This window comes from Monomorium pharaonis, chromosome 7 (assembly GCF_013373865.1).
Source record: "Monomorium pharaonis isolate MP-MQ-018 chromosome 7, ASM1337386v2, whole genome shotgun sequence".
Lineage (NCBI taxonomy): Eukaryota > Metazoa > Arthropoda > Insecta > Hymenoptera > Formicidae > Monomorium > Monomorium pharaonis.
In genome coordinates, this window is record NC_050473.1 from 1,926,148 (window position 1) to 1,951,829 (window position 25,682).

The 25,682-nt window shown below is 32.9% G+C and overlaps 2 protein-coding genes and 2 long non-coding RNA genes across 10 annotated transcripts; 2 read left to right on the forward strand and 2 right to left on the reverse strand.

Moving 5' to 3' along the window:
• Positions 1-1,769: 1,769 nt before the first annotated feature.
• On the reverse strand, positions 1,770-10,618 carry LOC105830657 (ATPase family AAA domain-containing protein 2). 2 transcript variants are annotated; one of them, XM_012670137.3, is made up of 16 exons: positions 10,302-10,618; positions 9,559-9,787; positions 9,077-9,377; positions 8,794-8,977; positions 8,624-8,690; positions 8,285-8,534; positions 8,005-8,219; positions 7,615-7,907; positions 7,016-7,333; positions 6,465-6,646; positions 6,169-6,355; positions 5,302-5,780; positions 5,049-5,234; positions 4,824-4,859; positions 3,725-4,592; positions 1,770-3,625 (listed from the first exon to the last, which is right to left on the reverse strand). In XM_012670137.3, the coding sequence occupies exons 1-16, from the start codon at positions 10,305-10,307 to the stop codon at positions 3,572-3,574; spliced, it is 3,855 nt and encodes a 1,284-aa protein (XP_012525591.1). In that variant the 5' UTR covers positions 10,308-10,618; the 3' UTR covers positions 1,770-3,571. The 2 variants fall into 2 exon arrangements, with proteins under 2 accessions (XP_012525591.1, XP_012525593.1); XM_012670139.3 differs by lacking the exon at positions 4,824-4,859.
• Positions 10,619-11,818: 1,200 nt separating this feature from the next.
• On the forward strand, positions 11,819-15,886 carry LOC105830658 (transmembrane protein 68). 5 transcript variants are annotated; one of them, XM_036289950.1, is made up of 7 exons: positions 11,819-12,367; positions 12,586-12,724; positions 13,056-13,150; positions 13,288-13,649; positions 13,720-13,923; positions 13,996-14,447; positions 14,771-15,886. In XM_036289950.1, the coding sequence occupies exons 1-6, from the start codon at positions 12,319-12,321 to the stop codon at positions 14,107-14,109; spliced, it is 963 nt and encodes a 320-aa protein (XP_036145843.1). In that variant the 5' UTR covers positions 11,819-12,318; the 3' UTR covers positions 14,110-14,447; positions 14,771-15,886. The 5 variants fall into 5 exon arrangements, with proteins under 5 accessions (XP_036145843.1, XP_036145845.1, XP_036145846.1 ...); XM_036289952.1 differs by having other exon boundaries at positions 13,996-15,489; positions 15,582-15,880; XM_036289953.1 differs by having other exon boundaries at positions 13,996-15,037; positions 15,191-15,880.
• LOC118646628 lies at positions 14,587-18,131 on the reverse strand. Of its 2 annotated transcripts, XR_004964132.1 has the most exons (8): positions 17,806-18,120; positions 17,622-17,730; positions 17,398-17,540; positions 17,029-17,256; positions 16,839-16,913; positions 16,546-16,655; positions 15,895-16,083; positions 14,771-15,818 (listed from the first exon to the last, which is right to left on the reverse strand). It is a non-coding gene; the product is annotated as an uncharacterized LOC118646628 (long non-coding RNA). The 2 variants fall into 2 exon arrangements; XR_004964131.1 differs by having other exon boundaries at positions 14,587-15,818; positions 15,895-16,655; positions 17,806-18,131.
• A 141-nt stretch (positions 18,132-18,272) lies between these two features.
• On the forward strand, positions 18,273-19,540 carry LOC118646629. The gene is made up of 3 exons (XR_004964133.1): positions 18,273-18,697; positions 19,019-19,088; positions 19,260-19,540. It is a non-coding gene; the product is annotated as an uncharacterized LOC118646629 (long non-coding RNA).
• Positions 19,541-25,682: the final 6,142 nt, after the last annotated feature.

The following is a 25,682-nucleotide window of genomic DNA, read 5'->3' on the forward strand; positions in this document are numbered from 1 at the left end:
AGAGAGAGAGAGAGAGAGAGAGAGAGAGAAATAAGACAGATAAGTGTGGTCGCTTGTCCGTAATCGGCAGTGTTTGCAAGATAGCTTCTCGATCCGATAGTGCATACATCGTTTATACATTATGTACGTATAATGCGGATTTCACATGCAGTGGTACCAGCGAAACAACGGCAGGAGTAACCGCATCAAGAACGTAATCGTGAAACATCCGAAACTCCTTCGGATGCTCCTTAGTTCGAAGCGGAATGTAAATCTGTAATCTCTAGAGAAGAAAAAACGTATGTACACATCTGTCCGACTGCGTGGATTTTTCCTGTGTTTTATCAGAACACTTTGCAACAATTATATAATTATATGTGAGGAGTGAAGTTTCGCTAGTGCATCGTCTGTCGTTAGCTTCTTTGGCAAATACCGGATACTTGTACGATCCCCGTCGCACAGAGAAAGAATCGGGAGTCATAATTCGTGTGAAGCGATCCTTTCTTTTTCCTGCCTTTCGTCCTTTTTCGTTTTCAATCGAGTCTGAGAACGTGTACACATCACTTGCATAATACGAACGCTAAAAGCGAGCGTTTCTTTCCTTTTTTCTTCTAAATCTCAGTCTTTTCGATTCTACTTACTAGAGAATTTCGCAAGTAATACAATCGAATTTCGACGAATGATCCAATCGCCGAACGGAACAAATTCTTATCATGCTAGCTACAAAAATTTCTTCGCTACGAATGCATCACCTGACGCGAGAAACGGATATGCCATTAACAAAACTTGTAGATTATTTCTTAAATATCGTGTTCTCGCGAACGAAATTTCATATCTTAACAACAACGACGTATCCCTAAGAAAGATATTACTCGTGGATCACATGAGAGATTTATTGATAGAGTATATTTACTATAGCTTTCCTATTCGATTGTATGATTTGAACAGCAAAAGGATGGATCGCGCCCTGTATGTACGTTGCCTCCGATGTATCTTTCATTTAAATTTATTATTGAAGAAAATCTGCTTGTCAGACTGTCCGAAGGACAGTTTAAGTGAAAACGAGTTTTCGTCTCGTTGCATAGACTTCGTCTGGTAACTAATCGTTCACAATTACAGCAAGTCACAACCAATACACGAATCTGGGAAAGGCAAGTTATATCCTAAATATCCGCTATATATTTATACATGTACATATAACACAAAGTCTCCCAAAAACAGTCGTCACAGTTCTTCTCGAGTGTGAAATATTCAATTTACAAGCTTCCAATAAAAACGGCAGTTTTTTTAAAATAAAAATATTGTTTTATGGAACTGTAAACTATTGAAATAATCTTTTTTACTTTCGGAAAAATAATAAATAACGAAGAAAATTAAAAGTTCGAGAAAATAGAAATAAAAATCAAGTGGAAGAAGGTGCGATAGTCCTGGGATATTTTGTAGAGCGACGGCCAGATATTCAAGAGTTTAGGACTGGAAGTCTCGTAACATTTTCGTAACCTTCAATACTTTTCGTAACTTCAATACTTTTTTAAATTTACGTTTCTGACCTTATTTATTTCTCCTGTAAAATTTGATAAAATAGAGTAATTGTACTCATTCCAATTTTTTTCAAATCCTAGTCCAGATATTCAGCGCGCATTAATTGTTATTATTAATCGCGTTTAAGAATTTAACGTGCAAACAATTAATTTTACAAGTTTAAAATTATTTACTTTTTAGAGCCTTTTTTCAAAACTGATCTAAACATGACTAACTAGCCGCCACTGCATTATATATATATATATATATTTTTTTTTATCGAGGTATTTCATATTTATAGTAGTGTACGTGTGTGTATATTAAGTGCCCTGTTTCCATCTTCAACGAGTAAAACCTTATCCTTTTTACAACTTTGGTCTATTTAAATTGCAGATTACTAGTCACATTTCGCGAATATACCTTAAGTTATTTCGTATGAAGTGAATTGCATTAATACAAAATGTATCAAAACTTATTATCATAAGAAAAAGATTATATTTAACTAGAACAACTGTACAGTTAGAAAGAGTATAACATGATTTTAACAAAACAATACTGTTATATAGATATATTCATTATCTCATATCTTTTTACATAAGATAATTTTTAATAATTTTTGCGATTTAATATTTTAAAATTTAATATTTAGTATATTAGTACTTTTAGTATTTGAAAATGATAAATCCCTTCACACAGATTTTTTTCTTCAGATAATAAGCTTTGATCTATTCATTTTTATACGTCAAATGTATCATCTTATACTAGCAATAATTTGAATTGATACATTCTGTAGCGCGAGGTATATTTTGATACACGATGAAAAACCACAATTTTATATATAATAAATGTAAGGAAATACACGTTTCGTATTTTGGCTTTCCCTACGTGTGTAGGGAAAATTCTTATTGGAATCCAAAATGAAATAATAGCTGAAATAATAGCCGCGTTCAGCAGAACGTAATCATTTCGTGTCAATAATAATAAAATAAACTTGTGACATTTTATATTTGTGACATATTTTGAAAAATAGACGATAATCCAAATTGAAGACGACCATCATGCCATCTCTTTACGTAATTTCTTTACTTAAAGATTACCTAAACTAAAATAGTTAAGTACACAATGTACCAATTCTAGTATTTTCATAATATTTCTTATATAATTAACATAATGCAAAAACTTGAAAGAAACATTTTTGTGTATCTGTGTGTACATATAAAGTATATGTATATTAAATTTACCGAAGATAAAATTAAAAACTTGTATCCTTTTGCGTGTTATATTATATATTGTCAGATAGTAAGTTTTTAATTAGATCTTCTATATCTAAATTTTTCGTATCAGTGTTCACGAACAAAAATCCATGATTATCCTAAAGGAATATTATGCAAGAATGTTAGCGATTTGCTACTTTTATCTTATTTGGTTTGATCACTTTTATCATTATTATGACATATAAAAGTGATATAATCTCAAAAATAGAAATAGTCTTAAACGAATATAATAATAAAAATAAAAATATTAGCATCAAGCTAATAATAATGAATGATCAAATTTTCATATTTTATTTATTAAATTTAGATCAAATTTAGTTGATAAAAGATATATGTAAATGGCAGCAATAAGAGACAATTTATAAGAAACAATTTTTTCTTATTTCAGCGCTAAATATGATTAAGAATTGTTATTTTTGTATGAAATATCAAACGATTACTTGATTGGACATTTACAGTGTTTTTAAAATATGTACAAAATCCAATCCAATTATATACCTGAAACTTAATATTCAACTAAAATTGCTTGTTATCTTACACAACAAATGCAATTGCTTTGCAGATATATGCTGTTATTCACCTAAAGATTGGCAGTATAACAACTAAGAAATATAGCATTCCAAAGTTCCGTTTGATACAACAATGATAAAATCTGGCTTTGCGATCAGTATAAATATACAAAAAAAGACCTTCCAATATGTGGCTGAAGGTGTTGCAATGACGCAATAATGTAGCACGTTTGCTTTGTTAGCAGCATGCATTTTCTTTCATACAATATCATACCTGTGTGTTGTACTCTACTGACGTTGTGACTTGTACTGTGTAAACTTTTGCACTTCCTTGAGCAAGTCCTGAAAGTAACGATAATATTTGTTAAAATACAATTTCGAGTTTAATAAATCGATTGTTCATCATATAAAATATCTATAACAAATAAAAAATGTATTTACCTTTGGCAGTGATTTTCTATCGTATTTCTGAGCATATTTTCCAACGCATCTGCTTAGTTGCACATAAATATCGCACAATACCTCGACAGGAAAGTCCTCCGTTATTTCGACAGTAAAATACCATGCATTTTCGAGCTCGCTTCTATCAATCACAATTTTCTCGTTTTCCTCAATCTTATCTCGGCTAGTATCACTTTCGATGGCGAATGACAATTCATCCGTGCTCTCGCGTCGAGATGACGAACTTGAATCGCCATTCCCATTCTGCTTGTCCTCCTCCACAAAGCATATCTCCATTTGTTCAAGATTATCTACTCGGTGATCTGTGACAGTGCAGTTTTGGCTTCCCTTTGAACTTTCATTCTGTGACTCGTTCTCCGAATCGGTATTGTCATACAATCCCATATGCCCGTTCAAAACGTTATTCGCTTCGGTTTCAAATTCTTGGAATTTTTCTAGATCAATACTAGTGGTAGTTTCATTGTTCAACGATTTATTCGCGGCTCCTTCAGTAACATTCTCATCGAAAGCGATCCTCTTTTTCTTATGAACTTTTTTCACATAACCGCGCGCCCAAGCAGGTATTTTACGTTTTCTTGAACTACCGAATTTTTTTCCGTTTACGACGAGAGAATGACTAGAATTTACAGACTCCTTCTTTTCCGCTCGCTCGCCCGTGGAAGTAGATTCTGCCTTGGAATTCTTATTTTCGTCCTCATTATCACAATTGTTTTCTAAAATTCGGCGATTCTTGGAAATTTCGCGACACTTATCCTCAAAATCGGAGTCCAATTCAGCTTTTATTAAAGCGTATGCGTTATCACGCAAAGAACACGCTCGATGTCTTATCAATTTGTCCGCAGGGTCCCTGTGGGAGAACGTAACGCGTTAGCAGCGCATAAAAAAATACACGTTCTAGCATTCCATTGATAGAAAGCATAATGACTAATGGGAGTGGTCTTCAATGATGCGTGGTGATTTAGTCATAATGGTGTATTTGGCAAAACATCAACGATTATAGTGCGTTTCTAAATTGAAAACCACTATTATCTACGGAGCGATAACAGCATTACGGATAAACAGCAAAAAGCTCAACTACCTCTTTAATATTCCGAGGGAGGGCCTATCACGTAAGCTGACATGAAAACACACAATATGAATGTCAGTATAGAAAAAGATAGTATTGCTAAAGAAGAACCTTAAGTTATAGAGCAATATTAATAACTGCTTCTGTGTAACAGATATATTCTCGCGCAACACTTGTATGACTGTTTTCCTTGATTGGTAAGAAATTTCAGAAAGATTTTTTCATTCCACTACTGACCTGTCTGGATTATATTCTAGAGCATTTCTGCATATGAGATCAATATCGTCGAGAAATTCGCGGGCGCACAGATAGCTGTTCATGTCGATCTTGGTCATCATCGTTTCCAGATCCATAGGCTGCTTTATTATCAGGTTGTAATCCGGTACTTCTTCCGTGTCCACCGGCTTCGTAAACATGAAAAATCTAAAACATACTGTTCTGTGATTGCTGTAAAAACGGAAAAACTAAAAATAATTCATACGACTCTTACTGTCGATTTCTCGCTAATTTAGCACATATTTCTCTCAGGAAAATCCGCAGCTCTCTCAAAGATACTTCATCTTTCTCGTACATGATCTGCTTCTCTTCTTCTGTTAGTTTCTTTGGCAACGGATCCGGCGCTAATGGCAGTGTTTCTAAAACCTCTACTTTGTTGCTTTTGATCTGTGGCTGTTTTAAACTCTGGATCATAAAAATGGGCCGGAAAAATTTCTTTCTTTGTTCACTGGTAGGAGTTCTCATGGAATACACCTCCCCACGTAATTCGCTGAACAAATTTTTTAGTTGATCAGGTAAATCTTGATACATTGCATCACTTGTTGAGAGAATAAAAATTGGCAATGAAGGATCCAATGCAGCGATACGGCACAGAAAAACTGCTTTTACTGTTTCCGGCACAAGAGGCCACCACTGATTGATCGATCGAATGTAAATTATGGACGGTACATTCCTAGCCGCTTCGTTAAATACCTATAATATTTAATAATATTTATAAAATAAATATATAATATTCAACTATCAAGATTTTTTTTTAACAATAAATATCATATATCTTCAAGAATCATAAAATAGGAGTTAAACAGAAATTAAAGTTAATTTACATTGGTGAAAATAAACATTAGACAACTACATAAATTCAATACAAAGGATGATGCATGACTCTGTGTAAAAGCGTGTTGTTCGATTCCAACCTTTATAAGAATGAAGGTTGGAATCAAACTACAACACAGCTTCATTTTTTCAGAGGTTTTAAAGTAAAAGAATTAGAGAGAATTGAAGGATGTGACAATAAATGTCAACCTATTTCGGAAATTCACTTCAGTTACAATATAAGCTTAATATAGAAATGTTATATAACCTGCACACAAGTCTCCTCTGGAGATCGAGCACTTTCTGCAAATAATGTACTGACATCTAAGATCTGCACTAGTAGATGTTCCATGCAATACAATAATGCTTGTGCTAAATGAGGACCTTGACCCTCAGACATACTGCCACCAGAGATCAATAATCGTGGGCGATGAATGCCCTTGACATTTTTCATTCTGTAAAAAAAATCATGATATACAAATAACGATTCAAAAAAAATGTATTCATACTAGCAATTTTTATACTAGCAAACTGTTACATCATGTATACATAAAAAAGAATTACTTTGCCATTGCAGGATTTATGCCTTGGGGAAATATTCCTTTTATTAAATTAAGTAATTCATCCAATGGAGGTGCCAACAGTGGTTCCATAAAAGGTTGCAATTTTCTTCCCGCGCACGGAGCTACTCTATGCGATGACGGAACGAGCATAGAGCTTGCTTGCATAAAATCACGTTTCTTTACCTGTAAACATTTAATTAATAACATTAAAATATATTTAATTTACAATAAAATGTAATTAATAATAATGGTTTAAAATAAAATTCTGATTATATGTGCATAACAAGTTTCAAAAGTCACAGTCTAATATCTTGAAAATGTAAGTCATATTAAAAAAAATGTTTCATATAAAAAGTTATATGGTCTAAAGTGGGACAAATGATGGTAAAGTTGATTTTTAAAAATTAATTTATGTTATACATAGATTATTCTCACTTTTTGAATAAAATATGAATAAAATATCCAATTTTTTAATGTAATAATTATAAGAGATTATATAATCAGAATTTTAGAAATCGTTATTCTCATTATTCTTCTCGTTACGAAACGTACTGCGACTCTCTCTGGATCCAGTAATAATCTGTCATTTGTCATATAAATTTGCGGATAAGTTCTTCTTAATCCCTGCAGTACTGCCTCAGTACACAAGGCTCTTAAGTCTGAGCCACAATAACCAGTTGACTTTTCCGCCAGTATCTCAAGTAATTGATCGGACGGCGGATTTTTCCATTTACTAACATGAATTTTTAAAATTTCTAATCTCTCTTTCATGGCCGGTAAGGGGAAAAAGAGTTCACGATCAAAACGGCCAGGTCTTCGCAAAGCTGGGTCGATTGCATCAATTCTATTTGTTGCACCAATAACTATAACCTTTTATAAGTAAAAAGAGAAAAGTTAGAATATTCTATCAAAAACATCTAGCATAAATATTTTAATATTATTTTCAAGTGTTGCAAGGCTTAGTAATAATAAGTTTGAAACAAGCCCTTTAAAATAAAAATTACGCAAGAAGTTAACAATCTCATATAAAAATTGCAAACACAAATTGTAACAAAATCAATGAGAAAGCTGAGCTCTACATGAATTGTAGTATTTCTACATTTAAGATCAAGTATAATTTTAACATCATCGAAGACTATCAAGTTTATTACCTGTCCCCTGTCACTAAGACCATCCATAAGTGCCAAGAGTGTAGATACGATACTGGCATGTATTTGATCTTGCTTGGTACTTCTGACAGGGGCTAGACCATCTATTTCGTCAAAAAATATTATGGACGGTTTCATTTGTTGAGCCTGTTCAAACAACAATCTCAATTGCCGTTCTGATTCCCCGACCCACTTCGACAGACAATCAGCTCCTTTCCTCATGAAGAATGCCATCTTCTTGTTGCCTTGACTACACTCGTTTGCTAATGCTCTAGCTATCAGTGTTTTGCCGGTCCCTGAAATAAATTTCCAAGTCGCATAAATGAGGACAAACACGAGTTTTTTTTTCCATTGTACTGTACTATAAAATTGTAAATTTGTTATGGTATATACCTGGCGGGCCATGAAACAAGACACCCTTCGGTGGGATAACATCGTATCTCTCAAAAACATCTGGATACATCATAGGAAAGATGACCATCTCCTTAAGGCAGTGTATGTGGGCTTCCAGACCTCCAACGTCATTAAATCTAATGTTAGTATCTACAGTGATGGGATTTATGTCAGCTTTTCGATCAGGTGGACCGCCTTGTGGTATAGCCGATTGTCTGTAAAATATTTGATATTTACATGTTCTAATGAAGAGTCAAACTTTTTTTTTGTATGCTCATACCTTGCTTTTTTACCCTTCTTCTTGTCATAACGTTGAGGCTCGGAGTCACTGGAATCGGCAGAACTCGTACTCTTACTTCTATGCTTCCTTCTTCTCATCGAATTGCTGAGAACACTTCTAAGGGCTCTAATAGAACGTCTAACTGGTTCTACATTAGCTTGAAACCTATCTACGGTAGGCTTTTTCTGACGTAAACTATACTTCCTAGGCCCAGGAGAATCCGAGGATTCGCTTAGATCACTATCCACCACTGTATATAAATGCATTAGATTATATTTTAGAAGAAAATGTACATGTACTACGCTTTGTAGTTCAAACAAATCTGAACTTTTTCCTTACCTCTTGGCAGTTGTCGTTGAGCCGTACGTCTTGTCCTCTTAATGCGTGTGTACATGTCCTCATATCCCTAACGAAAAATAAATAACAGATACATATAAATATTATGGACGCTACAGAAATTTACAGATTGTTTGATGATAAGAAAATGTAAGCTACGGAAGTTTGCTTACATCTTCGTTTTCAGAATTGTCATTGTCGTTATTATCTGGCTTTTCACTTTCGCGTGAGCTATCATCATCTGCTTCCACTTGCGGGGGCTCTACTTTGGGCTTTTCGGCCTTTTCAATTATGCTTCCGCATAATCTGGTTACAGGACCTTCTCTAAATCTGCTCGGGCTATCAGACTTCCTCGTCCTAAGGAAATATTTTAATTTCAATTACATTAAATTTTATTGTGTGTGTGTGTGTGTGTGTGTGTGTGTGTATGTGTAAGCATTTTATTAAATTGCATGCCTGGTATCTTTTTCTTCATTTGCTGGCCTTGTTTGTTCGCTGACATCTTTTTCTGGTTCAGTTCTCTCTTTAAGTTCACGATCAGGTCTACCTCGAAGTTCTCTGCTGTTTTGTCGATCGTGCTCTGTTCTGTCTCTAAGATGCCTTGTCGGAGTTTTATTAGGTGGGTGATTTTCGCGAGATCGCAAGGGCATGCGGTCACGGAGATCACGTTTTCTACCAGGGACATCATCTACCATCTCTTTGTCCGAGGAAGATGCATGTTGTTGAAACATAGGATATCCTTTCAAGGTTTGTGTTCCTGTTAATTTTAATAAACAGTTGCAATTGTAAGAAAATAAATAAATAAATAATTTAAAATATTTAGTCAATAGTTCTAAGTATATATAATACTGATGCAACTGTATGCATTAGTAGTTGTTTTATGCTTTATATTAAACAGTTTATTTCTTATTTATAAATGAAAGACAATCTTATTGTACCTAGAATCCAGCTTGTATTAAGATTGTCATAAGTCTGCATTCTGTTACGTGTACTACGACGTACACTCAAATTGTTTCTAGTTATATGGGAGTTAGAGCCGGAATGCGATCTCAGCTTGCGCAGGCTCTTGGGTCGCCTGACATTCGAATCCAAGCTGTGGTTGCGAGGAGCAAACATCTCTTCCTCGGTATCCATTGAGTCCAATGCAGCATCATCATCTGACATTATCTATGGAATACAATGTTACTACGTAACGTAGATGCAAACGTGCACAGACTTGTATTTTCAGGGACATGTTTGTACACTCATAAAATGTTTATGAACACATGGAGAAAACAATAATCAATAGACGTGTGCATAAAAAAAACACTTTGTAAAAACCTAGAACAAAAGATATCTTTAATTTTGTAGTCTCGACTCTTATTTTTATAAAAACATAAGAGAACGCGTAGTTCATTATTAAAAGGCCCCATAAAAACAACCAAGATAATGAAACACATGGCTGCGACATTTCGCCTCCGAAGTTTCTGAATAAAAATTCTATACGTGAATTTAAATCGTGTCTGCGACACACTTGAGCTAAAAGAGGATAGGCGGAACACTCGCCTTAACAATAAACAACAAACAGAACGGTATACACGTAATCCCCTCTCTCTGTCTCACTCTTTCTTACTCCTGTAGCCTTTACATGCATTTCTGGCGACAATATTGGTATGAGTTAACCAGTGCGAATGACGATTACCTTCATCTGGCCAATTCTTGTTGCTGATGTGCGAGAAAAACGTCAAATCCGCGGACGTCCGTCATATGCGTGGGACAGCGCAGAATTGCATTCACGACCGCGAGGGACTGTCCTTCCGGAGGAATAGCGCGAGCACGAGCTGGGGATCTCTTTCTTCGTGATGTCGGGTAACGCTCTCGGTCGGCCTCGTCGTCCTCGTTCAGCTTTGGGTAAAACCACACGACCGACGTTACTGCCCGCCGAATGACATCAGAAGAACAAGACGGTACCGATTCTTCCGGGGATGGAGTTCAATTGCAAAATCCGTATCATCTGTATGCCACACGCACACAGGTATTTACTTACGTACACACACCCGCGCACGTGCACGTATGCACCATTGCACGTACACGTGCGCATGCGTGCACAGTGTCTCGCCTTTGGTTTACGTAACTGTACGCACACTCGCCTATCACGGTGAAGTTGGCCCTGTCGACTGACGGTTTGATGACCAATGGAAGGGTCATGGGATTCTGTTTCGATCGGTTTCGGAACGCGTTTCGATTCGCGAAGGTTCGAAACCGTTGCCCTCGATTGGCACGCAATGCGCGCGATTTTTCAAAGTTACATGCAAGTCCGAGAAATATATACTCAGAAATCAAATTGAATTTATTCAGAACTCATAAAGTGCACGCGTCTCTCCAAATTTGCAAAAATTATCAAAATTATTAATTAAGAAAATAATTCCAACAAAAACAATTTTGACCAAATTCCAATTAATTTAATCGGTGATTAATTCGATAATTTTCTAAACAGCACATAATATTTATGATAAATATATTTATAAATATATTACTATTTATTTTTTAAATATATTATTACAAATTGTTATATTATATTTTATAGATATATATTTTATATAAATAAAGGAAAAACATGAAATTTTTATTTATATCAATCTTTAACATATGTTAAATAATATATGTTATTCAAATATATATTAAATATATTTTGTAAATATTTATGATCATATGTACTGTCTGAGTTGTAGTAGTTACTGCTTTTTTATGTTTAACGCGTGATAAAATCAAAAGATTAGATCAGGAAAATGCAAACATTGAAAATAATTCCTTTGATTGATAATCGCTGATCAATTAAAAGTTAATCTAACTTTGATCGAAATTGCCATAAAAGATATACATATGTATTATATATACAGGGTGAGTTTTAATGGCTGTCCCAACTTTTTACCATGAGAGATGGAATTACCGACTGCAATCTTAGTAGCACATGTACGGCATTTGCACATGCATATGTCGTACATGTGTGTACTACAATAGAGATGTGCAGCACAAAAAGTTGAATAGACATTTAATTATGTAACAAAACACTACCACCTATTAATAAGCGTAACTTAATTAAGTTGCATGACTAGCATAAGAGAAACTCAAGATCATACATTTCATATTCTTTCTTTCCTATGCATTAAAAGCAGTCTCCTGCGACGTGCGTTCCAAAACCCATCATAAGACAGAAACTTGTCTCGACTCTCGAATTCGTTCCATCCTATTCCATCCACGAACCTGTTTATATATTGTTAACACTCACTGACAGCTTCAGTATTATTGACTTCGTTAGTGCGATAAATTACAAAATTATTAATCGAGGTGTTAATGCGACATATAATCTGATTAATTTTAATTTTAAATAACAATTTTACGATGCGTCATGTAAAGATGAAGTTGTGCCACTTTACGAAACGACTTAAGATGATTCGGATTTAACGTTGATTGATTGTTGACTATGATATTACATTATTGAAAAAAATTTTAATGGCAGAAATCAATAAAAATGATTTTGAAATTTAAATGAATGCCAATCAGGATGTATATATGCATATAGGTATATAAGTAAACGTGAGACATAGTAAAAATCAATTGAAGTTGCTATAATGAACATACAAGTGTTTTTTGCGTGGAAAAATATCTCGATTGTTCTATGAATTATTTTTCTTTCTATCTTTTATACTAATCTGAACATGTTTTCAATCGTGTATAATTTGTGGCCAATGATGAAAGATATTATAGGTAAAAATGCTGTGTTAACATATGTCTATATGTAGGTCCCCATTAGAAGCACATAGCGCAGTCTTAATAATTACCTTTTTTATAATACTTAAAATTAATAAATTTGTCTGTGAAAATGCATGTTTATACATATGACGTTTCTTGTTTGTGAAGATTTATTTTGAGAAAAGAAAAATGCGATTTAATAGTTTTTAAAGAATACTTTGTATTATTTTCAGTTCAATACATTGACTTGGATTTTACATTGTGGCTGACGTGGCTCTTAATGCCACTCCTTGTAACATTTCTACTCCCACTTTTTATTGTACTACTGATATACTCAACTGCCTTAGTATTATATATCTACAAGTGGCACAGGTTTGAAAGGAATATACCTTATCAGTTATATGTTTATGTTGACTGTAATATAATTTATTAACATTAATTATGAAGATCTCATTTGTATCAAATTAGTTCTTAAAAATTAAAATAATTAATTTTTTTAGAAGTAAAAATTATGTATAAAAGTTATAAATATTAGTGTAATCTATGTTTTAATCTTTATCATATAAAAAAGGTACTTTTCAGGTACTTTCTAGCCTGCCTCATCTCTCGATTCTGACTGGGCTTTAAGAAAATTAAGAAATGAGACAAGCTTGAAGGTTTACACAAACACACACACACACATAAAAGTAATATTTTCTTTTAGGATAAGATTAAGAAATGTTTATGGTACTCCATGGCGAGAGGCAGCTCTTCATATGCTCGCAGTTGCCTATGATGCACATGGCTGGATTTGGCATGGTAGGTTCTAGTTTTATAATAAGAAGTAATAAGAATTATTTGTGACATTAGAATTTATAAATTGAGCTATATACAATTTTTTATATATAATTTGTTCATTGAAAAAAATGTAAATAACATATAATTCTTTAATACAGGATATGAAATTGTGGGCTTAGAGAATATTCCTCAGGACAAACCAGTATTATTCATATATTACCATGGAGCTATTCCAGTCGATATATATTATTTTGCAGCCAAAATATTTCTATATAATTCGAAATTAATCCGTATGGTAGCAGACCGATTTCTCTTCAAAATTCCTGGTTGGTCCATAGTGGCTGATGTTATAAAAATTATACCTGGTACAGTTCAATCGTGTTCTACTATCTTAAAAGAAGGAAACATGCTTGCTATTTCTCCGGGTGGCGTATATGAAGCTCAGTTTGGGGATTCCTATTACGAACTTATGTGGCAGAAAAGAATGGGCTTTGCAAAGGTTGCTCTAGATGCAAAAGTGGTATGTTCTCTTCAAAAATTTTATTATAACAATCTCAATTAATTTTTATTAACGAGTTATTTCCCAATAGAGTATAGTTCCTTTCTTTACGAAAAATCTCAGAGAATCGTTCAGAACAATAAGTTGGGGAAGAAGAATATGGCTAAAGATATATGCCAAGACAAGGCTTCCTCTTGTACCGATTTACGGTGGTTTTCCAGTAAAATTGGTAACATATGTAGGCAAACCTATTCCATATGAAGAAAACCTTACACCCGAAGAGTTGCAGATAAAGGTGAATTATAAAGGAGTTTAAAACACTTTCCAAATAATAGTATCATTCGAAAATATTTTAATGTGTTTTCAGGTTGCCGATAGTCTTAGAGATTTGATAAGAAAACATCAAAAAGTACCTGGTAGCATTACACGGGCTTTGATGGAAAGAATATATAATACAGAGAAATATAAAAATTTACGATAATCTGCATTTAAATAATGTACTTAATATGACACGATACTTTTAAAAGTTATTTGGTTTCTCTTTTTAGATAATAGTGATGATAAAGAGAATACAAAGATAAAAGAATATAAATAAACTTGATCTATTCGATGTGTATAGAAATATATATTATTTATAAATTTATATAATTTATATAATATAAATTAATTTATTTTATATATTTGTACTTAAATATAGTGGCTTATTATGAAAAAGACAGTTTATTTATATTTTTTAATTGAAATGTGATCAATTCAAAGTGCCAGAAAATGGCATGCAATTTGAAGTGGTTATATCGTCATTATTTTGTTACGTATTTTGTAAGTATGAAAACATAAATGTGATTATTTAATAGTTACGTGTATTTCTATATTTTACCTCTTGTTCCCTATAATTTCTCTATTTCAAAACTTATAAAATAAAGGTATAAATTACTTATTGTTATTGTTGTCCTTTTTCTTTTATTGTATGCTTTTGTTTTATATAAACAACCATTATCGTTATTATAATCAGTAACTGTAAAGAAAAGTAATATTTTTATATTAAATTTTTGAATCTATCAATATACGATGGAAAGATGACAAAGACATGTTGAATATCTGTACATGAAAACAAACAATTAATCTGTGATATAACCCGGTAGTGTGGCCTGGAATTCTTCTAATAATTTATCAAACGTGGCCTCCAACTCGGCACTCGAAAGCTGCGGTGGAGGCGATGAAAATGATTCCAATCGTCGTAATCGATATCTTTGCATTTTGCCGAACAAATCGGGAAAATTATTGAGCAGCATTATAAACGATGCCAATACTTTTCTTGGGCGATGGTTAACATTAATGGAAGTCATTCAAAGATCACACTTAATACAAAAAATATTTTTATCGAGTGCACAGCAACTGATCTTACAAAGGTACGTGAATTTACATTGTTTAATTTTAATCTGTATATATTTATTGACAAAAAATACTTAAAATAGATGCTTTAAAAATAAGATGCTATAATTAATATATAAAATATATAAGTTATAAATTATACATTATTACAAATTGTAAATAACCTGTAGACAAAGATAGCGGTAGATATTTTAGTTTGTGCATTCAGTTAGTATCGCAAGACAAAGTATACAACCGAAATTGTAGAAGTGGTATACAGATAATCAAACCTTCTATTATCCAAAATTAAAGTATCGAACGGAAGAAATCAGTTGCAATAAAGCGATTAATTACATTGGCATTGAGTACGTGATCGCACCTTTTCCATCATGCACATAGAATAATGATTACGAGATGACAGTTGCTGCTATCAATTAACAAGGGACCGAGAAATCTCAATCGCAGCACTTGCGGTTGCAACATTTAAAAGGTGAAATAAACTCTGCAATTATATTCAGCCTTTCCATAATTGACGTACGTTACAATATACACTTAATCTTGCTACTTATTTTAATGATACAGCTAACTAGATCAGGCGAACAAGAAAATCACATAGGGTGAGAAGTCGTTTCATCTGACGGTATCTCTTGATAACATAGTCGATTAGTTTGTTTAATGGCTGATTTTGACAAGCATGAATTACTACGTGGTTCGTTACCACAAATCACTTGAAAGAAGAGAAAGAAAAATAGAATACTCAGTATTATAGGCCCTATTAGTCTTTTTCTTCAACGTTTTAATTGAAAAGACGATTTTGTGCTGAAAAAAATTACGTTAACAATCTTTTGTAATTTAATAAAATAATAAAAAAGAAATTAAACAAAAAATTGATTACCTTAATCTTCTCTCGAAATAAATATTTTCATTATCAAAAACTTCGGGAGAAACTGCCTCCACCTCTTCCTCTCTTTCCTTTACGTCCGTCATACGCTGTCTAGATGCCGTTTCGTTATCGCTTGTTACATAATTTATTGTACTTTGGCTGTTTGAATAACTCAATCGCGTGTTATTTTCTTCCCTCGAGCTACGACAAAATTCAGTTCAAAAATACTTGTTCGAAAATACCCCATAATTCATTAATGCTATTGGAGATTTAATTAAAAAATATTTTTAAAATATTCAATAAAGATTTCTTTTGAATTTTTTAATAAACATTTGACAGTTAAAGATTCTTACAGTACTAATATGTAAAAAAGGATACCTTAATGGTACAATCATAAATATGTATCTCGTATACGATCAATGTTTCATCTATTTAAAGTAATTTAAAAAATGTAAAAATTCATAAACATACATTTTTAGGTTTTTAGAACAAATATATGTACTTTGAAAAAAAAAGTATAGTTATATTTATAATAATTTATAATAATAATTTAATTATCGAAGTTTATATCATATAATGATTGTATCGTAAGGATTAATTATTTTAAATACTAGCGCAAGATATTTATAAAAAGAAACCTAAGTCCACAGTAATATTACTAACTCGATACGTATTTAGGTTTTCGATCTCTTATTTCGGCGATTCGGAGCTGAAAGATAGCCTCCTGCAAGTTATACATCCAGAAACAGAATTTCGCTGCCTCACGGTGTGTTCTGTATACAGCACAAGACAAAAAAATATAGACAACATAAAGAGAACAAAAATAGACAGATAATTTTTATGCACATCACTGTGTTAGTAGTGCGGAATGTAAGAGAATAACCAAATCTAAAAATCCCATAGAAATACAAGCTCTATGAAAGTGAAAATTCAAAGCTAAAAACAAGACAATTTACCTTTGTCATATCCTGTGTACTATCTATTAGGCGATCTAGCCACATCGTGGTTACACTAGCTCTCTTCCTAGCTACCTAAAAAAAGTTGATTAAAAAAAAAACAAAATAATTGATGGAACAAAGTTAAAAAATAAATAAAAGTGCAACTTATGAGACGTGCATATTAGACATATTAGGTAAGATGTCTTACTAAGTTACTGTTAACAATGTAATTCGCCTGATATTCCTGCTACTAGATCAAAATCAAGTCGTCAAAAGCATCTCATCAAATTTTCTCGCTTAACTTGCGTCCAGTACTGTGCGCAATGCTGTTTCCTCTGGCAAGCAATATAATCCCTTATCATTATTCGTACTATTCGCTGCATTGTTATTAGTTTTACTCGTGCGCTTCAACAATTCTTCTTCTATATACTTGACCCTATAATTAGAAATAGTTATATAAGAATATAAGACATATAAATGCGACAATTATTAATTTCAGTAAAATACATTCTCTTATTGCTGATTAAATATCAATAATAAACGTAAGAGAGAAAGAAGTAAACGTCGCTGTACGTACATTTCATCATCGCGTTTATTGGTCTCCATATTAAATTGAGTTCTAATGCTGGTGTCGTACAAGTCATTCAGCTCACGTCATTATATTTTGTATTCTTCAGCATAGTCATATTTTCCTCCGGTTTTCATATTAAAGGGATCCGACTAAATTGACATAGACCTCGCGTTATTTCTCCGATCTATCGTGAATTTCACTTTTATTACATGTACATATATGTGTCTTACCCACAACACATCAAATACAACGCTTTGTCCGAGCGCCAAACCAACAATATCGACGCCAGCCGGTCTCTCACGGAATTTCTGAATAATCTTTGTTTCCTCGACTTTCTACCTGAAATAAATTTCCTCTTAATCTAAGTTCTATGCTACACAATTAATTAAAAACAGAATAATGTGGAATCCTAACTTGGACATTTTCTCTCCCTCGCTCAAACCGAGAAGCTTCGCGTTTCCTTAAAGGTTTCGTCTTCTTCTTCTTCTTTTTAAACTGGATATTATGCGTTTCGTCGTTGTCGCATCCCATTCTTTCTTAATTAATTAAACCTACTATATTGAACTACCTCCTTCCAAGTAAAATCAAAACAGGGGGGTATTTTCAAGGTTAGTTTCGTCCGAAGGTTAGTTCCGTCGCGACGGAATCATATTGTCCCAAAACCGACTGGAAAAATTATTGTAAATAAAAAAATACATTTTTATTAAAAAACAATATTTTTCTGTTACTTTATATAAATTTAATGTATAGATAAAATAATTTATTTAATAATATAATGTGTGCTTTCCAGCAAGACACAGTGTAACACAGTGTCCACTAGTGTGAGCGAGACACACTGACATGTTCTTTCTCACACTAATGGACACTGTGTTACACTGTGTCTTGCTGGAAAGCATACATATTTAATGATAATTGTTTTCATAATATATATATCGAATCTATCGAATCAATTATCGATCGATGTGGGAGATCGATTTAACTCATATTTTAATGTAACGCATACTTTTTATTTTTATATAAAAGTAATTACAATTTGTGAAATGAATTAATAATAATTAGCTTTATTAGTGTGAAAAACGCAAAGTTCAAAACGGTATATATCGCAGAAGCACTCATCTTGACGCGTGAAGTTAGCGCTAGAGATGATCATCTTTGACTCGAGCCAACTTAACACAGTTCTCTGTTTTAGGGGTTCACATGGCTTCCGGAACGGAACGGGACGCTGGGTTCACTTTCTTTCCGGAACGGAACGGGACGCGGGACACATCAGCTCCCGACCGAGACTTCTTCACAAATCATATAATCGGTAAATATGACGCATATTTAGCTTATACTGCGTTTCATTCGAACGCGTATTCCTCGTAGCGTAAATCGTGACGTGTGGAACGGTCGGGCAATTCTAATATGCGACGATAATTCCGTGCCAAAGTTGATCGCGGGGGGAAAGGTACCCCCTTCGCCATATTAACAGTGTTCTCTCTTTATTTCACCCGCAAAATCCGTGACAATCAGTAGCAATCCCGAGGCGTATCGGCTCCGCGACGTGTAATTGCCGCGCGAAGTTAATCCGCACGATAAATGAAACTGCCTCAGGTCATTCTAAACCACATTTACCTGTCATTTTCAGAACGCAAGGAATGTGGAACGACCCGCCGCCGCAAGTGCTAGAACAAGTGCTATCGCCAAGTATTTAATCGGTAAGTCTTATTACGTTGAATTTGTATCGTAATTCGCTCGAACGCGTATCTATACATCCATACTCGTTCGAACGCAAATCGCGATACGTTAATCGTGGCTCACGAAGTTGACTGTGGGCAGTAAAGAAACTTCTATCACCATTCTTAACTGCATTTTTTTCTCATTTTCAGAACGCGACGGAGGTGAAATGACCCGGTGCTGTATAGAACGGCATCGCAGATCATAATTGGTAAGTGTAACGTACACATCTCAGTAAGGCCAAAGGCAGAGAACGAGACGTAGGTGTTGCAGTCGTAGTCGTAGGGTAAGACAGAGAAAAACGTAAGTTGTACACGTCGTAGTATACTATTCTAGACTCTAGAATAGTAGTATATTACGACTAACGTTTTTTTCTGCCTTACCCTACGACTACGACTACGACACCTACGTCTCGTTCTCTGCCTAAGCAAGAAATAATTTAAGATTTTGTAAATCATAAACAAATATTAAGATTTTATTTAATTATAACTCTACCGTAGTTTATTATAACATTAAAATAATATTAATATGTATCAAATTTATTAATTTTTTAAATGAATTGTGATAATAATTTATTTGATGTTTTCAACATTATTTTAATTTTATACATATAGCTTTCAAATAAAAAACAACTAAATTTATCCAGTGAACCAAATTTCTTTACATCTTCTGTTAAATGAATGAGATTATGAACATTATAATTTATAAAATCTTATCCATATAAGTCACCAAATTCTTTTACAAAATATTATAATAATGCATTTGCCTAAATGCATTTTGTTATTAAATCGTCACATATTAGTATCCGCAAGAATTGCGCAATGTAAAAATAGTAAATGCAGATAATAATGTGTTTTAAAATATGGTTTCATCATCCATGGACCATAATGTAACAAATAGTTCTAAATTTAACCGCTTTCATCGGTTATATTTTGTTATTAGTCTACGTTTTCTTGCAAACATATAACGAGTTGATTTGTATATTAAATTCAGTTTTTTATTGATTGATCGATATTTTTTTTTATTAGACGAGTTTCGTGAATGTTTTTAATCCAAAAACTTAATAAACCTTTCATAATTTCTAATAGCACAAAATGCATATAATCTAAAAGAACATTTATGACAAGTCCAATTTTTAAATCACATAAAATTGACTTTTTTTGGAATAATCTTCATTAGTCTATAATAAAATTCATTTATTCGTAGTTTTGACTTTAATTCTGAGAAAGTCATTCCATTGTTTGTAAATAGACTTCGGTCCAATATTTAGTATACAACAATAGCTATGATAAGAGTTAAAAATGTTACACACATAAAGGCAACGCAAAGAATCTTACTAATGTTTACTTTCAAAACTCGATTATTTAAGTGCAAACCTTTTGTTTGAAAACTTTTTATTTTTTATATAAATTTTTAAAAAAGAACATCACTGTTATTAAGCTTATTATATCCATGATAAATAGCAATTGGGAATGGCCTGAGTTGCTATAATTAATCAATTTTAACTAAAATAGACCAAAATTGACAGCAACTACTCTTCGTTAGAAGAAATCCGTAGGAAAAAATTATTAAAAATTGCATATTTTGGGGCACGAATTTTTGCAATTTTTAGAGAATTTTGTACAAAGCTTTTTCTGCAAAAAATTTTGCGGGATTTTATGTAATTTTTTTAAAATGCAAAAGATTTCAGAAAACACTACATATAATTCTGTAAAATATTGTGCAGAAAAATTCTGAAGGTAAAAACATTGTACAAAAATCTGTAAAATCCGCAGAAATTTATGCACAGAAATATGCAATGTTTGATGCAATAATTATGCATAATTTTTTCTATGGGAAACCATCAATATTAATTGATACGTTAACTCAATCTCTTTAAAAAGTACTTTGAATTAATCGTAACAATACCTTCGGTTTAAATCTAAAGTGACGTGCTGTACAGTTATGACAATTCTAGCAAAAATTATCTATAATACTTGTATAGTTTTGTGCTTTAATATCGTTTATAAACAAAGTTCTGGCGATTAAAAATTTCCAAATAATTTTTTAGGCCCGAAACCAGCAAGACACCGAATAAATGTGTCGTGCTGGATAATTATGACATATCTAACGACAAATCTCGGTAGTTCTTGTATAGCACCGTGCTTCTATATCGTTTTTAAACAAAGTTCTATCGGTTAAACTTGTGTACACAATTTTAAATGGCTGAAATCAGCACGACACTCGAATTTTATTGTCCTGCTGGATAGTATTTACATATCTCGCAACAATTCCCGACAGTTCTCGTATACTGCTGTGTTTTTCTATAATTTTTAAACAGAGTTCTAACGTTTAAACCTGTGTACATAATTTTAAAATGCTGAAATCAGCCCGAAACTTAAATTTAAATGTTGTGCTGGATAGTTTTTACGTATCTGGCGACAATTCTCGACAGTTCTCGTATTCTGCATCGTTTTTCCTTAATTTTTAAACAGAGTTCTATCGTTTAAACTTGTGTACATAATTTAAAAATGCTGAAATCAGCACGAAACTTAAATTTAAATGTCGCGCTGGATAGTTTTAACGTATCTGGCGACAATTCTCGACAGTTCTCGTATTCTGCTGTGTTTTTCTATAATATTTAAACAGAGTTCTAACGTTTAAACTTGTGTACATAATTTTAAAAGGCTGAAATCAGCACGAAACTAAAATTTAATTGTCGTGCTGGATAGTTTTTACATATCTGGCGACAATTCTCGACAGTTCTCGTATTCTGCATTGTTTTTTATTAATGTTTAAACAGAGTTCTATCGTTTAAACTTGTGTACACAATTTTAAGAAGCTGAAATCAGCACGAAAATTAATTTTCGTTGTCGTGCTGGATAGTTTTTACATATCTGGCGACAATTCTCCAAAGTTCTCGTATTCTGCATTGTTTTTTCTTAATGTTTAAACAGAGTTCTAACGTTCTAACTTGTGTACACAATTTTAAGAAGTTGAAATCAGCACGAAAATTAATTTTAATTGTCGTGCTGGATAGTTTTTAGATATCTGGCGACAATTCTCCAAAGTTCTCGTATTCTGCATTGTTTTTTCTTAATGTTTAAACAGAGTTCTAACGTTCTAACTTGTGTACACAATTTTAATAGGCTGAAATCAGCACGAAAATTAATTTTATTTGTCGTGTTGGATAGTTTTTAGATATCTGGCGACAATTCTCGACAGTTCTCGTATTCTGCATTGTTTTTTCTTAATGTTTAAACAGAGTTCTAACGTTCTAACTTGTGTACACAATTTTAAGAAGCTGAAATCAGCATGAAAATTAATTTTATTTGTCGTGCTGGATAGTTTTTAGATATCTGGCGACAATTCTCGACAGTTCTCGTACTCTGCATTGTTTTTTCTTAATGTTTAAACAGAGTTCTATCGTTTAAACTTGTGTACACAATTTTACGAAGCTGAAATCAGCCCGAAAATTAATTTTCGTGGTCGTGCTGGATAGTTTTTACATATCTGGCGACAATTCTCCAATGTTCTCGTATTCTGCATTGTTTTTTCTTAATGTTTAAACAGAGTTCTAACGTTCTAACTTGTGTACACAATTTTAAGAAGCTGAAATCAGCCCGAAAATTAATTTTCGTTGTCGTGCTGGATAGTTTTTACATATCTGGCGACAATTCTCCAAAGTTCTCGTATTCTGCATTGTTTTTTCTTAATTTTTAAACAGAGTTCTAACGTTCTAACTTGTGTACACAATTTTAAGAAGCTGAAATCAGCACGAAAATTAATTTTAATTGTCGTGCTGGATAGTTTTTAGATATCTGGCGACAATTCTCCACAGTTCTGGTATTCTGCATTGTTTTTTCTTAATGTTTAAACAGAGTTCTAACGTTCTAACTTGTGTACACAATTTTAAGAAGCTGAAATCAGCCCGAAAATTAATTTTCGTTGTCGTGCTGGATAGTTTTTACATATCTGGCGACAATTCTCCACAGTTCTCGTATTCTGCATTGTTTTTTCTTAATGTTTAAACAGAGTTCTAACGTTCTAACTTGTGTACACAGTTTTAAGAAGCTGAAATCAGCATGAAAATTAATTTTAACTGTCGTGCTGGATAGTTTTTAGATATCTGGCGACAATTCTCGACAGTTCTCGTATTCTGCATTGTTTTTTCTTAATGTTTAAACAGAGTTCTAACGTTCTAACTTGTGTACACAATTTTAAGAGGCTGAAATCAGCACGAAAATTAATTTTAATTGTCGTGCTGGATAGTTTTTACATATCTGGCGACAATTCTCCACAGTTCTCGTATTCTGCATTGTTTTTTCTTAATGTTTAAACAGAGTTCTAACGTTCTAACTTGTGTACACAATTTTAAGAGGCTGAAATCAGCACGAAAATTAATTTTAATTGTCGTGCTGGATAGTTTTTAGATATCTGGCGACAATTCTCCACAGTTCTGGTATTCTGCATTGTTTTTTCTTAATGTTTAAACAGAGTTCTAACGTTCTAACTTGTGTACACAATTTTAAGAAGCTGAAATCAGCCCGAAAATTAATTTTCGTTGTCGTGCTGGATAGTTTTTACATATCTGGCGACAATTCTCCACAGTTCTCGTATTCTGCATTGTTTTTTCTTAATGTTTAAACAGAGTTCTAACGTTCTAACTTGTGTACACAGTTTTAAGAAGCTGAAATCAGCATGAAAATTAATTTTAACTGTCGTGCTGGATAGTTTTTAGATATCTGGCGACAATTCTCGACAGTTCTCGTATTCTGCATTGTTTTTTCTTAATGTTTAAACAGAGTTCTAACGTTCTAACTTGTGTACACAATTTTAAGAAGCTGAAATCAGCCCGAAAATTAATTTTAATTGTCGTGCTGGATAGTTTTTAGATATTTGGCGACAATTCTCGAAAGTTCTCGTATTCTGCATTGTTTTTTCTTAATGTTTAAACAGAGTTCTAACGTTCTAACTTGTGTACACAATTTTAAGAGGCTGAAATCAGCACGAAAATTAATTTTAATTGTCGTGCTGGATAGTTTTTACATATCTGGCGACAATTCTCCACAGTTCTCGTATTCTGCATTGCTTTTTCTTAATGTTTAAACAGAGTTCTAACGTTCTAACTTGTGTACACAATTTTAAGAGGCTGAAATCAGCACGAAAATTAATTTTAATTGTCGTGCTGGATAGTTTTTAGATATCTGGCGACAATTCTCGACAGTTCTCGTATTCTGCATTGTTTTTTCCTAATGTTTAAACAGAGTTCTAACGTTCTAACTTGTGTACACAATTTTAAGAAGCTGAAATCAGCCCGAAAATTAATTTTCGTTGTCGTGCTGGATAGTTTTTAGATATCTGGCGACAATTCTTCACAGTTCTCGTATTCTGCATTGTTTTTTTTTAATGTTTAAACAGAGTTCTAACGTTCTAACTTGTGTACACAATTTTAAGAAGCTGAAATCAGCCCGAAAATTAATTTTCGTTGTCGTGCTGGATAGTTTTTACATATCTGGCGACAATTCTCCAAAGTTCTCGTATTCTGCATTGTTTTTTCTTAATGTTTAAACAGAGTTCTAACGTTCTAACTTGTGTACACAATTTTAAGAAGCTGAAATCAGCCCGAAAATTAATTTTCGTTGTCGTGCTGGATAGTTTTTACATATCTGGCGACAATTCTCCAATGTTCTCGTATTCTGCATTGTTTTTTCTTAATGTTTAAACAGAGTTCTAACGTTCTAACTTGTGTACACAATTTTAAGAAGCTGAAATCAGCCCGAAAATTAATTTTCGTTGTCGTGCTGGATAGTTTTTACATATCTGGCGACAATTCTCCACAGTTCTCGTATTCTGCATTTTTTTTTCTTAATGTTTAAACACAGTTCTAACGTTCTAACTTGTGTACACAATTTTAAGAAGCTGAAATCAGCACGAAAATTAATTTTTATTGTCGTGCTGGATAGTTTTTAGATATCTGGCGACAATTCTCGACAGTTCTCGTATTCTGCATTGTTTTTTCTTAATGTTTAAACAGAGTTCTAACGTTCTCACTTGTGTACACAATTATAAAAGGCTGAAATCAGCACGAAAATTAATTTTAATTGTCGTGCTGGATAGTTTTTACATATCTGGCGACAATTCTCCACAGTTCTCGTATTCTGCATTGTTTTTTCTTAATGTTTAAACAGAGTTCTATCGTTTAAACTTGTGTACACAATTTTAAGAGGCTGAAATCAGCACGAAAATTAATTTTAATTGTCGTGCTGGATAGTTTTTACATATCTGGCGACAATTCTTTACAGTTCTCGTATTCTGCATTGTTTTTTCTTAATGTTTAAACAGAGTTCTAACGTTCTAACTTGTGTACACAATTATAAGAGACTGAAATCAGCACGAAAATTAATTTTAATTGTCGTGCTGGATAGTTTTTAGATATCTGGCGACAATTCTCGACAGTTCTCGTACTTTGCATTGTTTTTTCTTAATGTTTAAACAGAGTTCTAACGTTCTAACTTGTGTACACAATTTTTAGAGGCTGAAATCAGCACGAAAATTAATTTTTATTGTCGTGCTGGATAGTTTTTAGATATCTG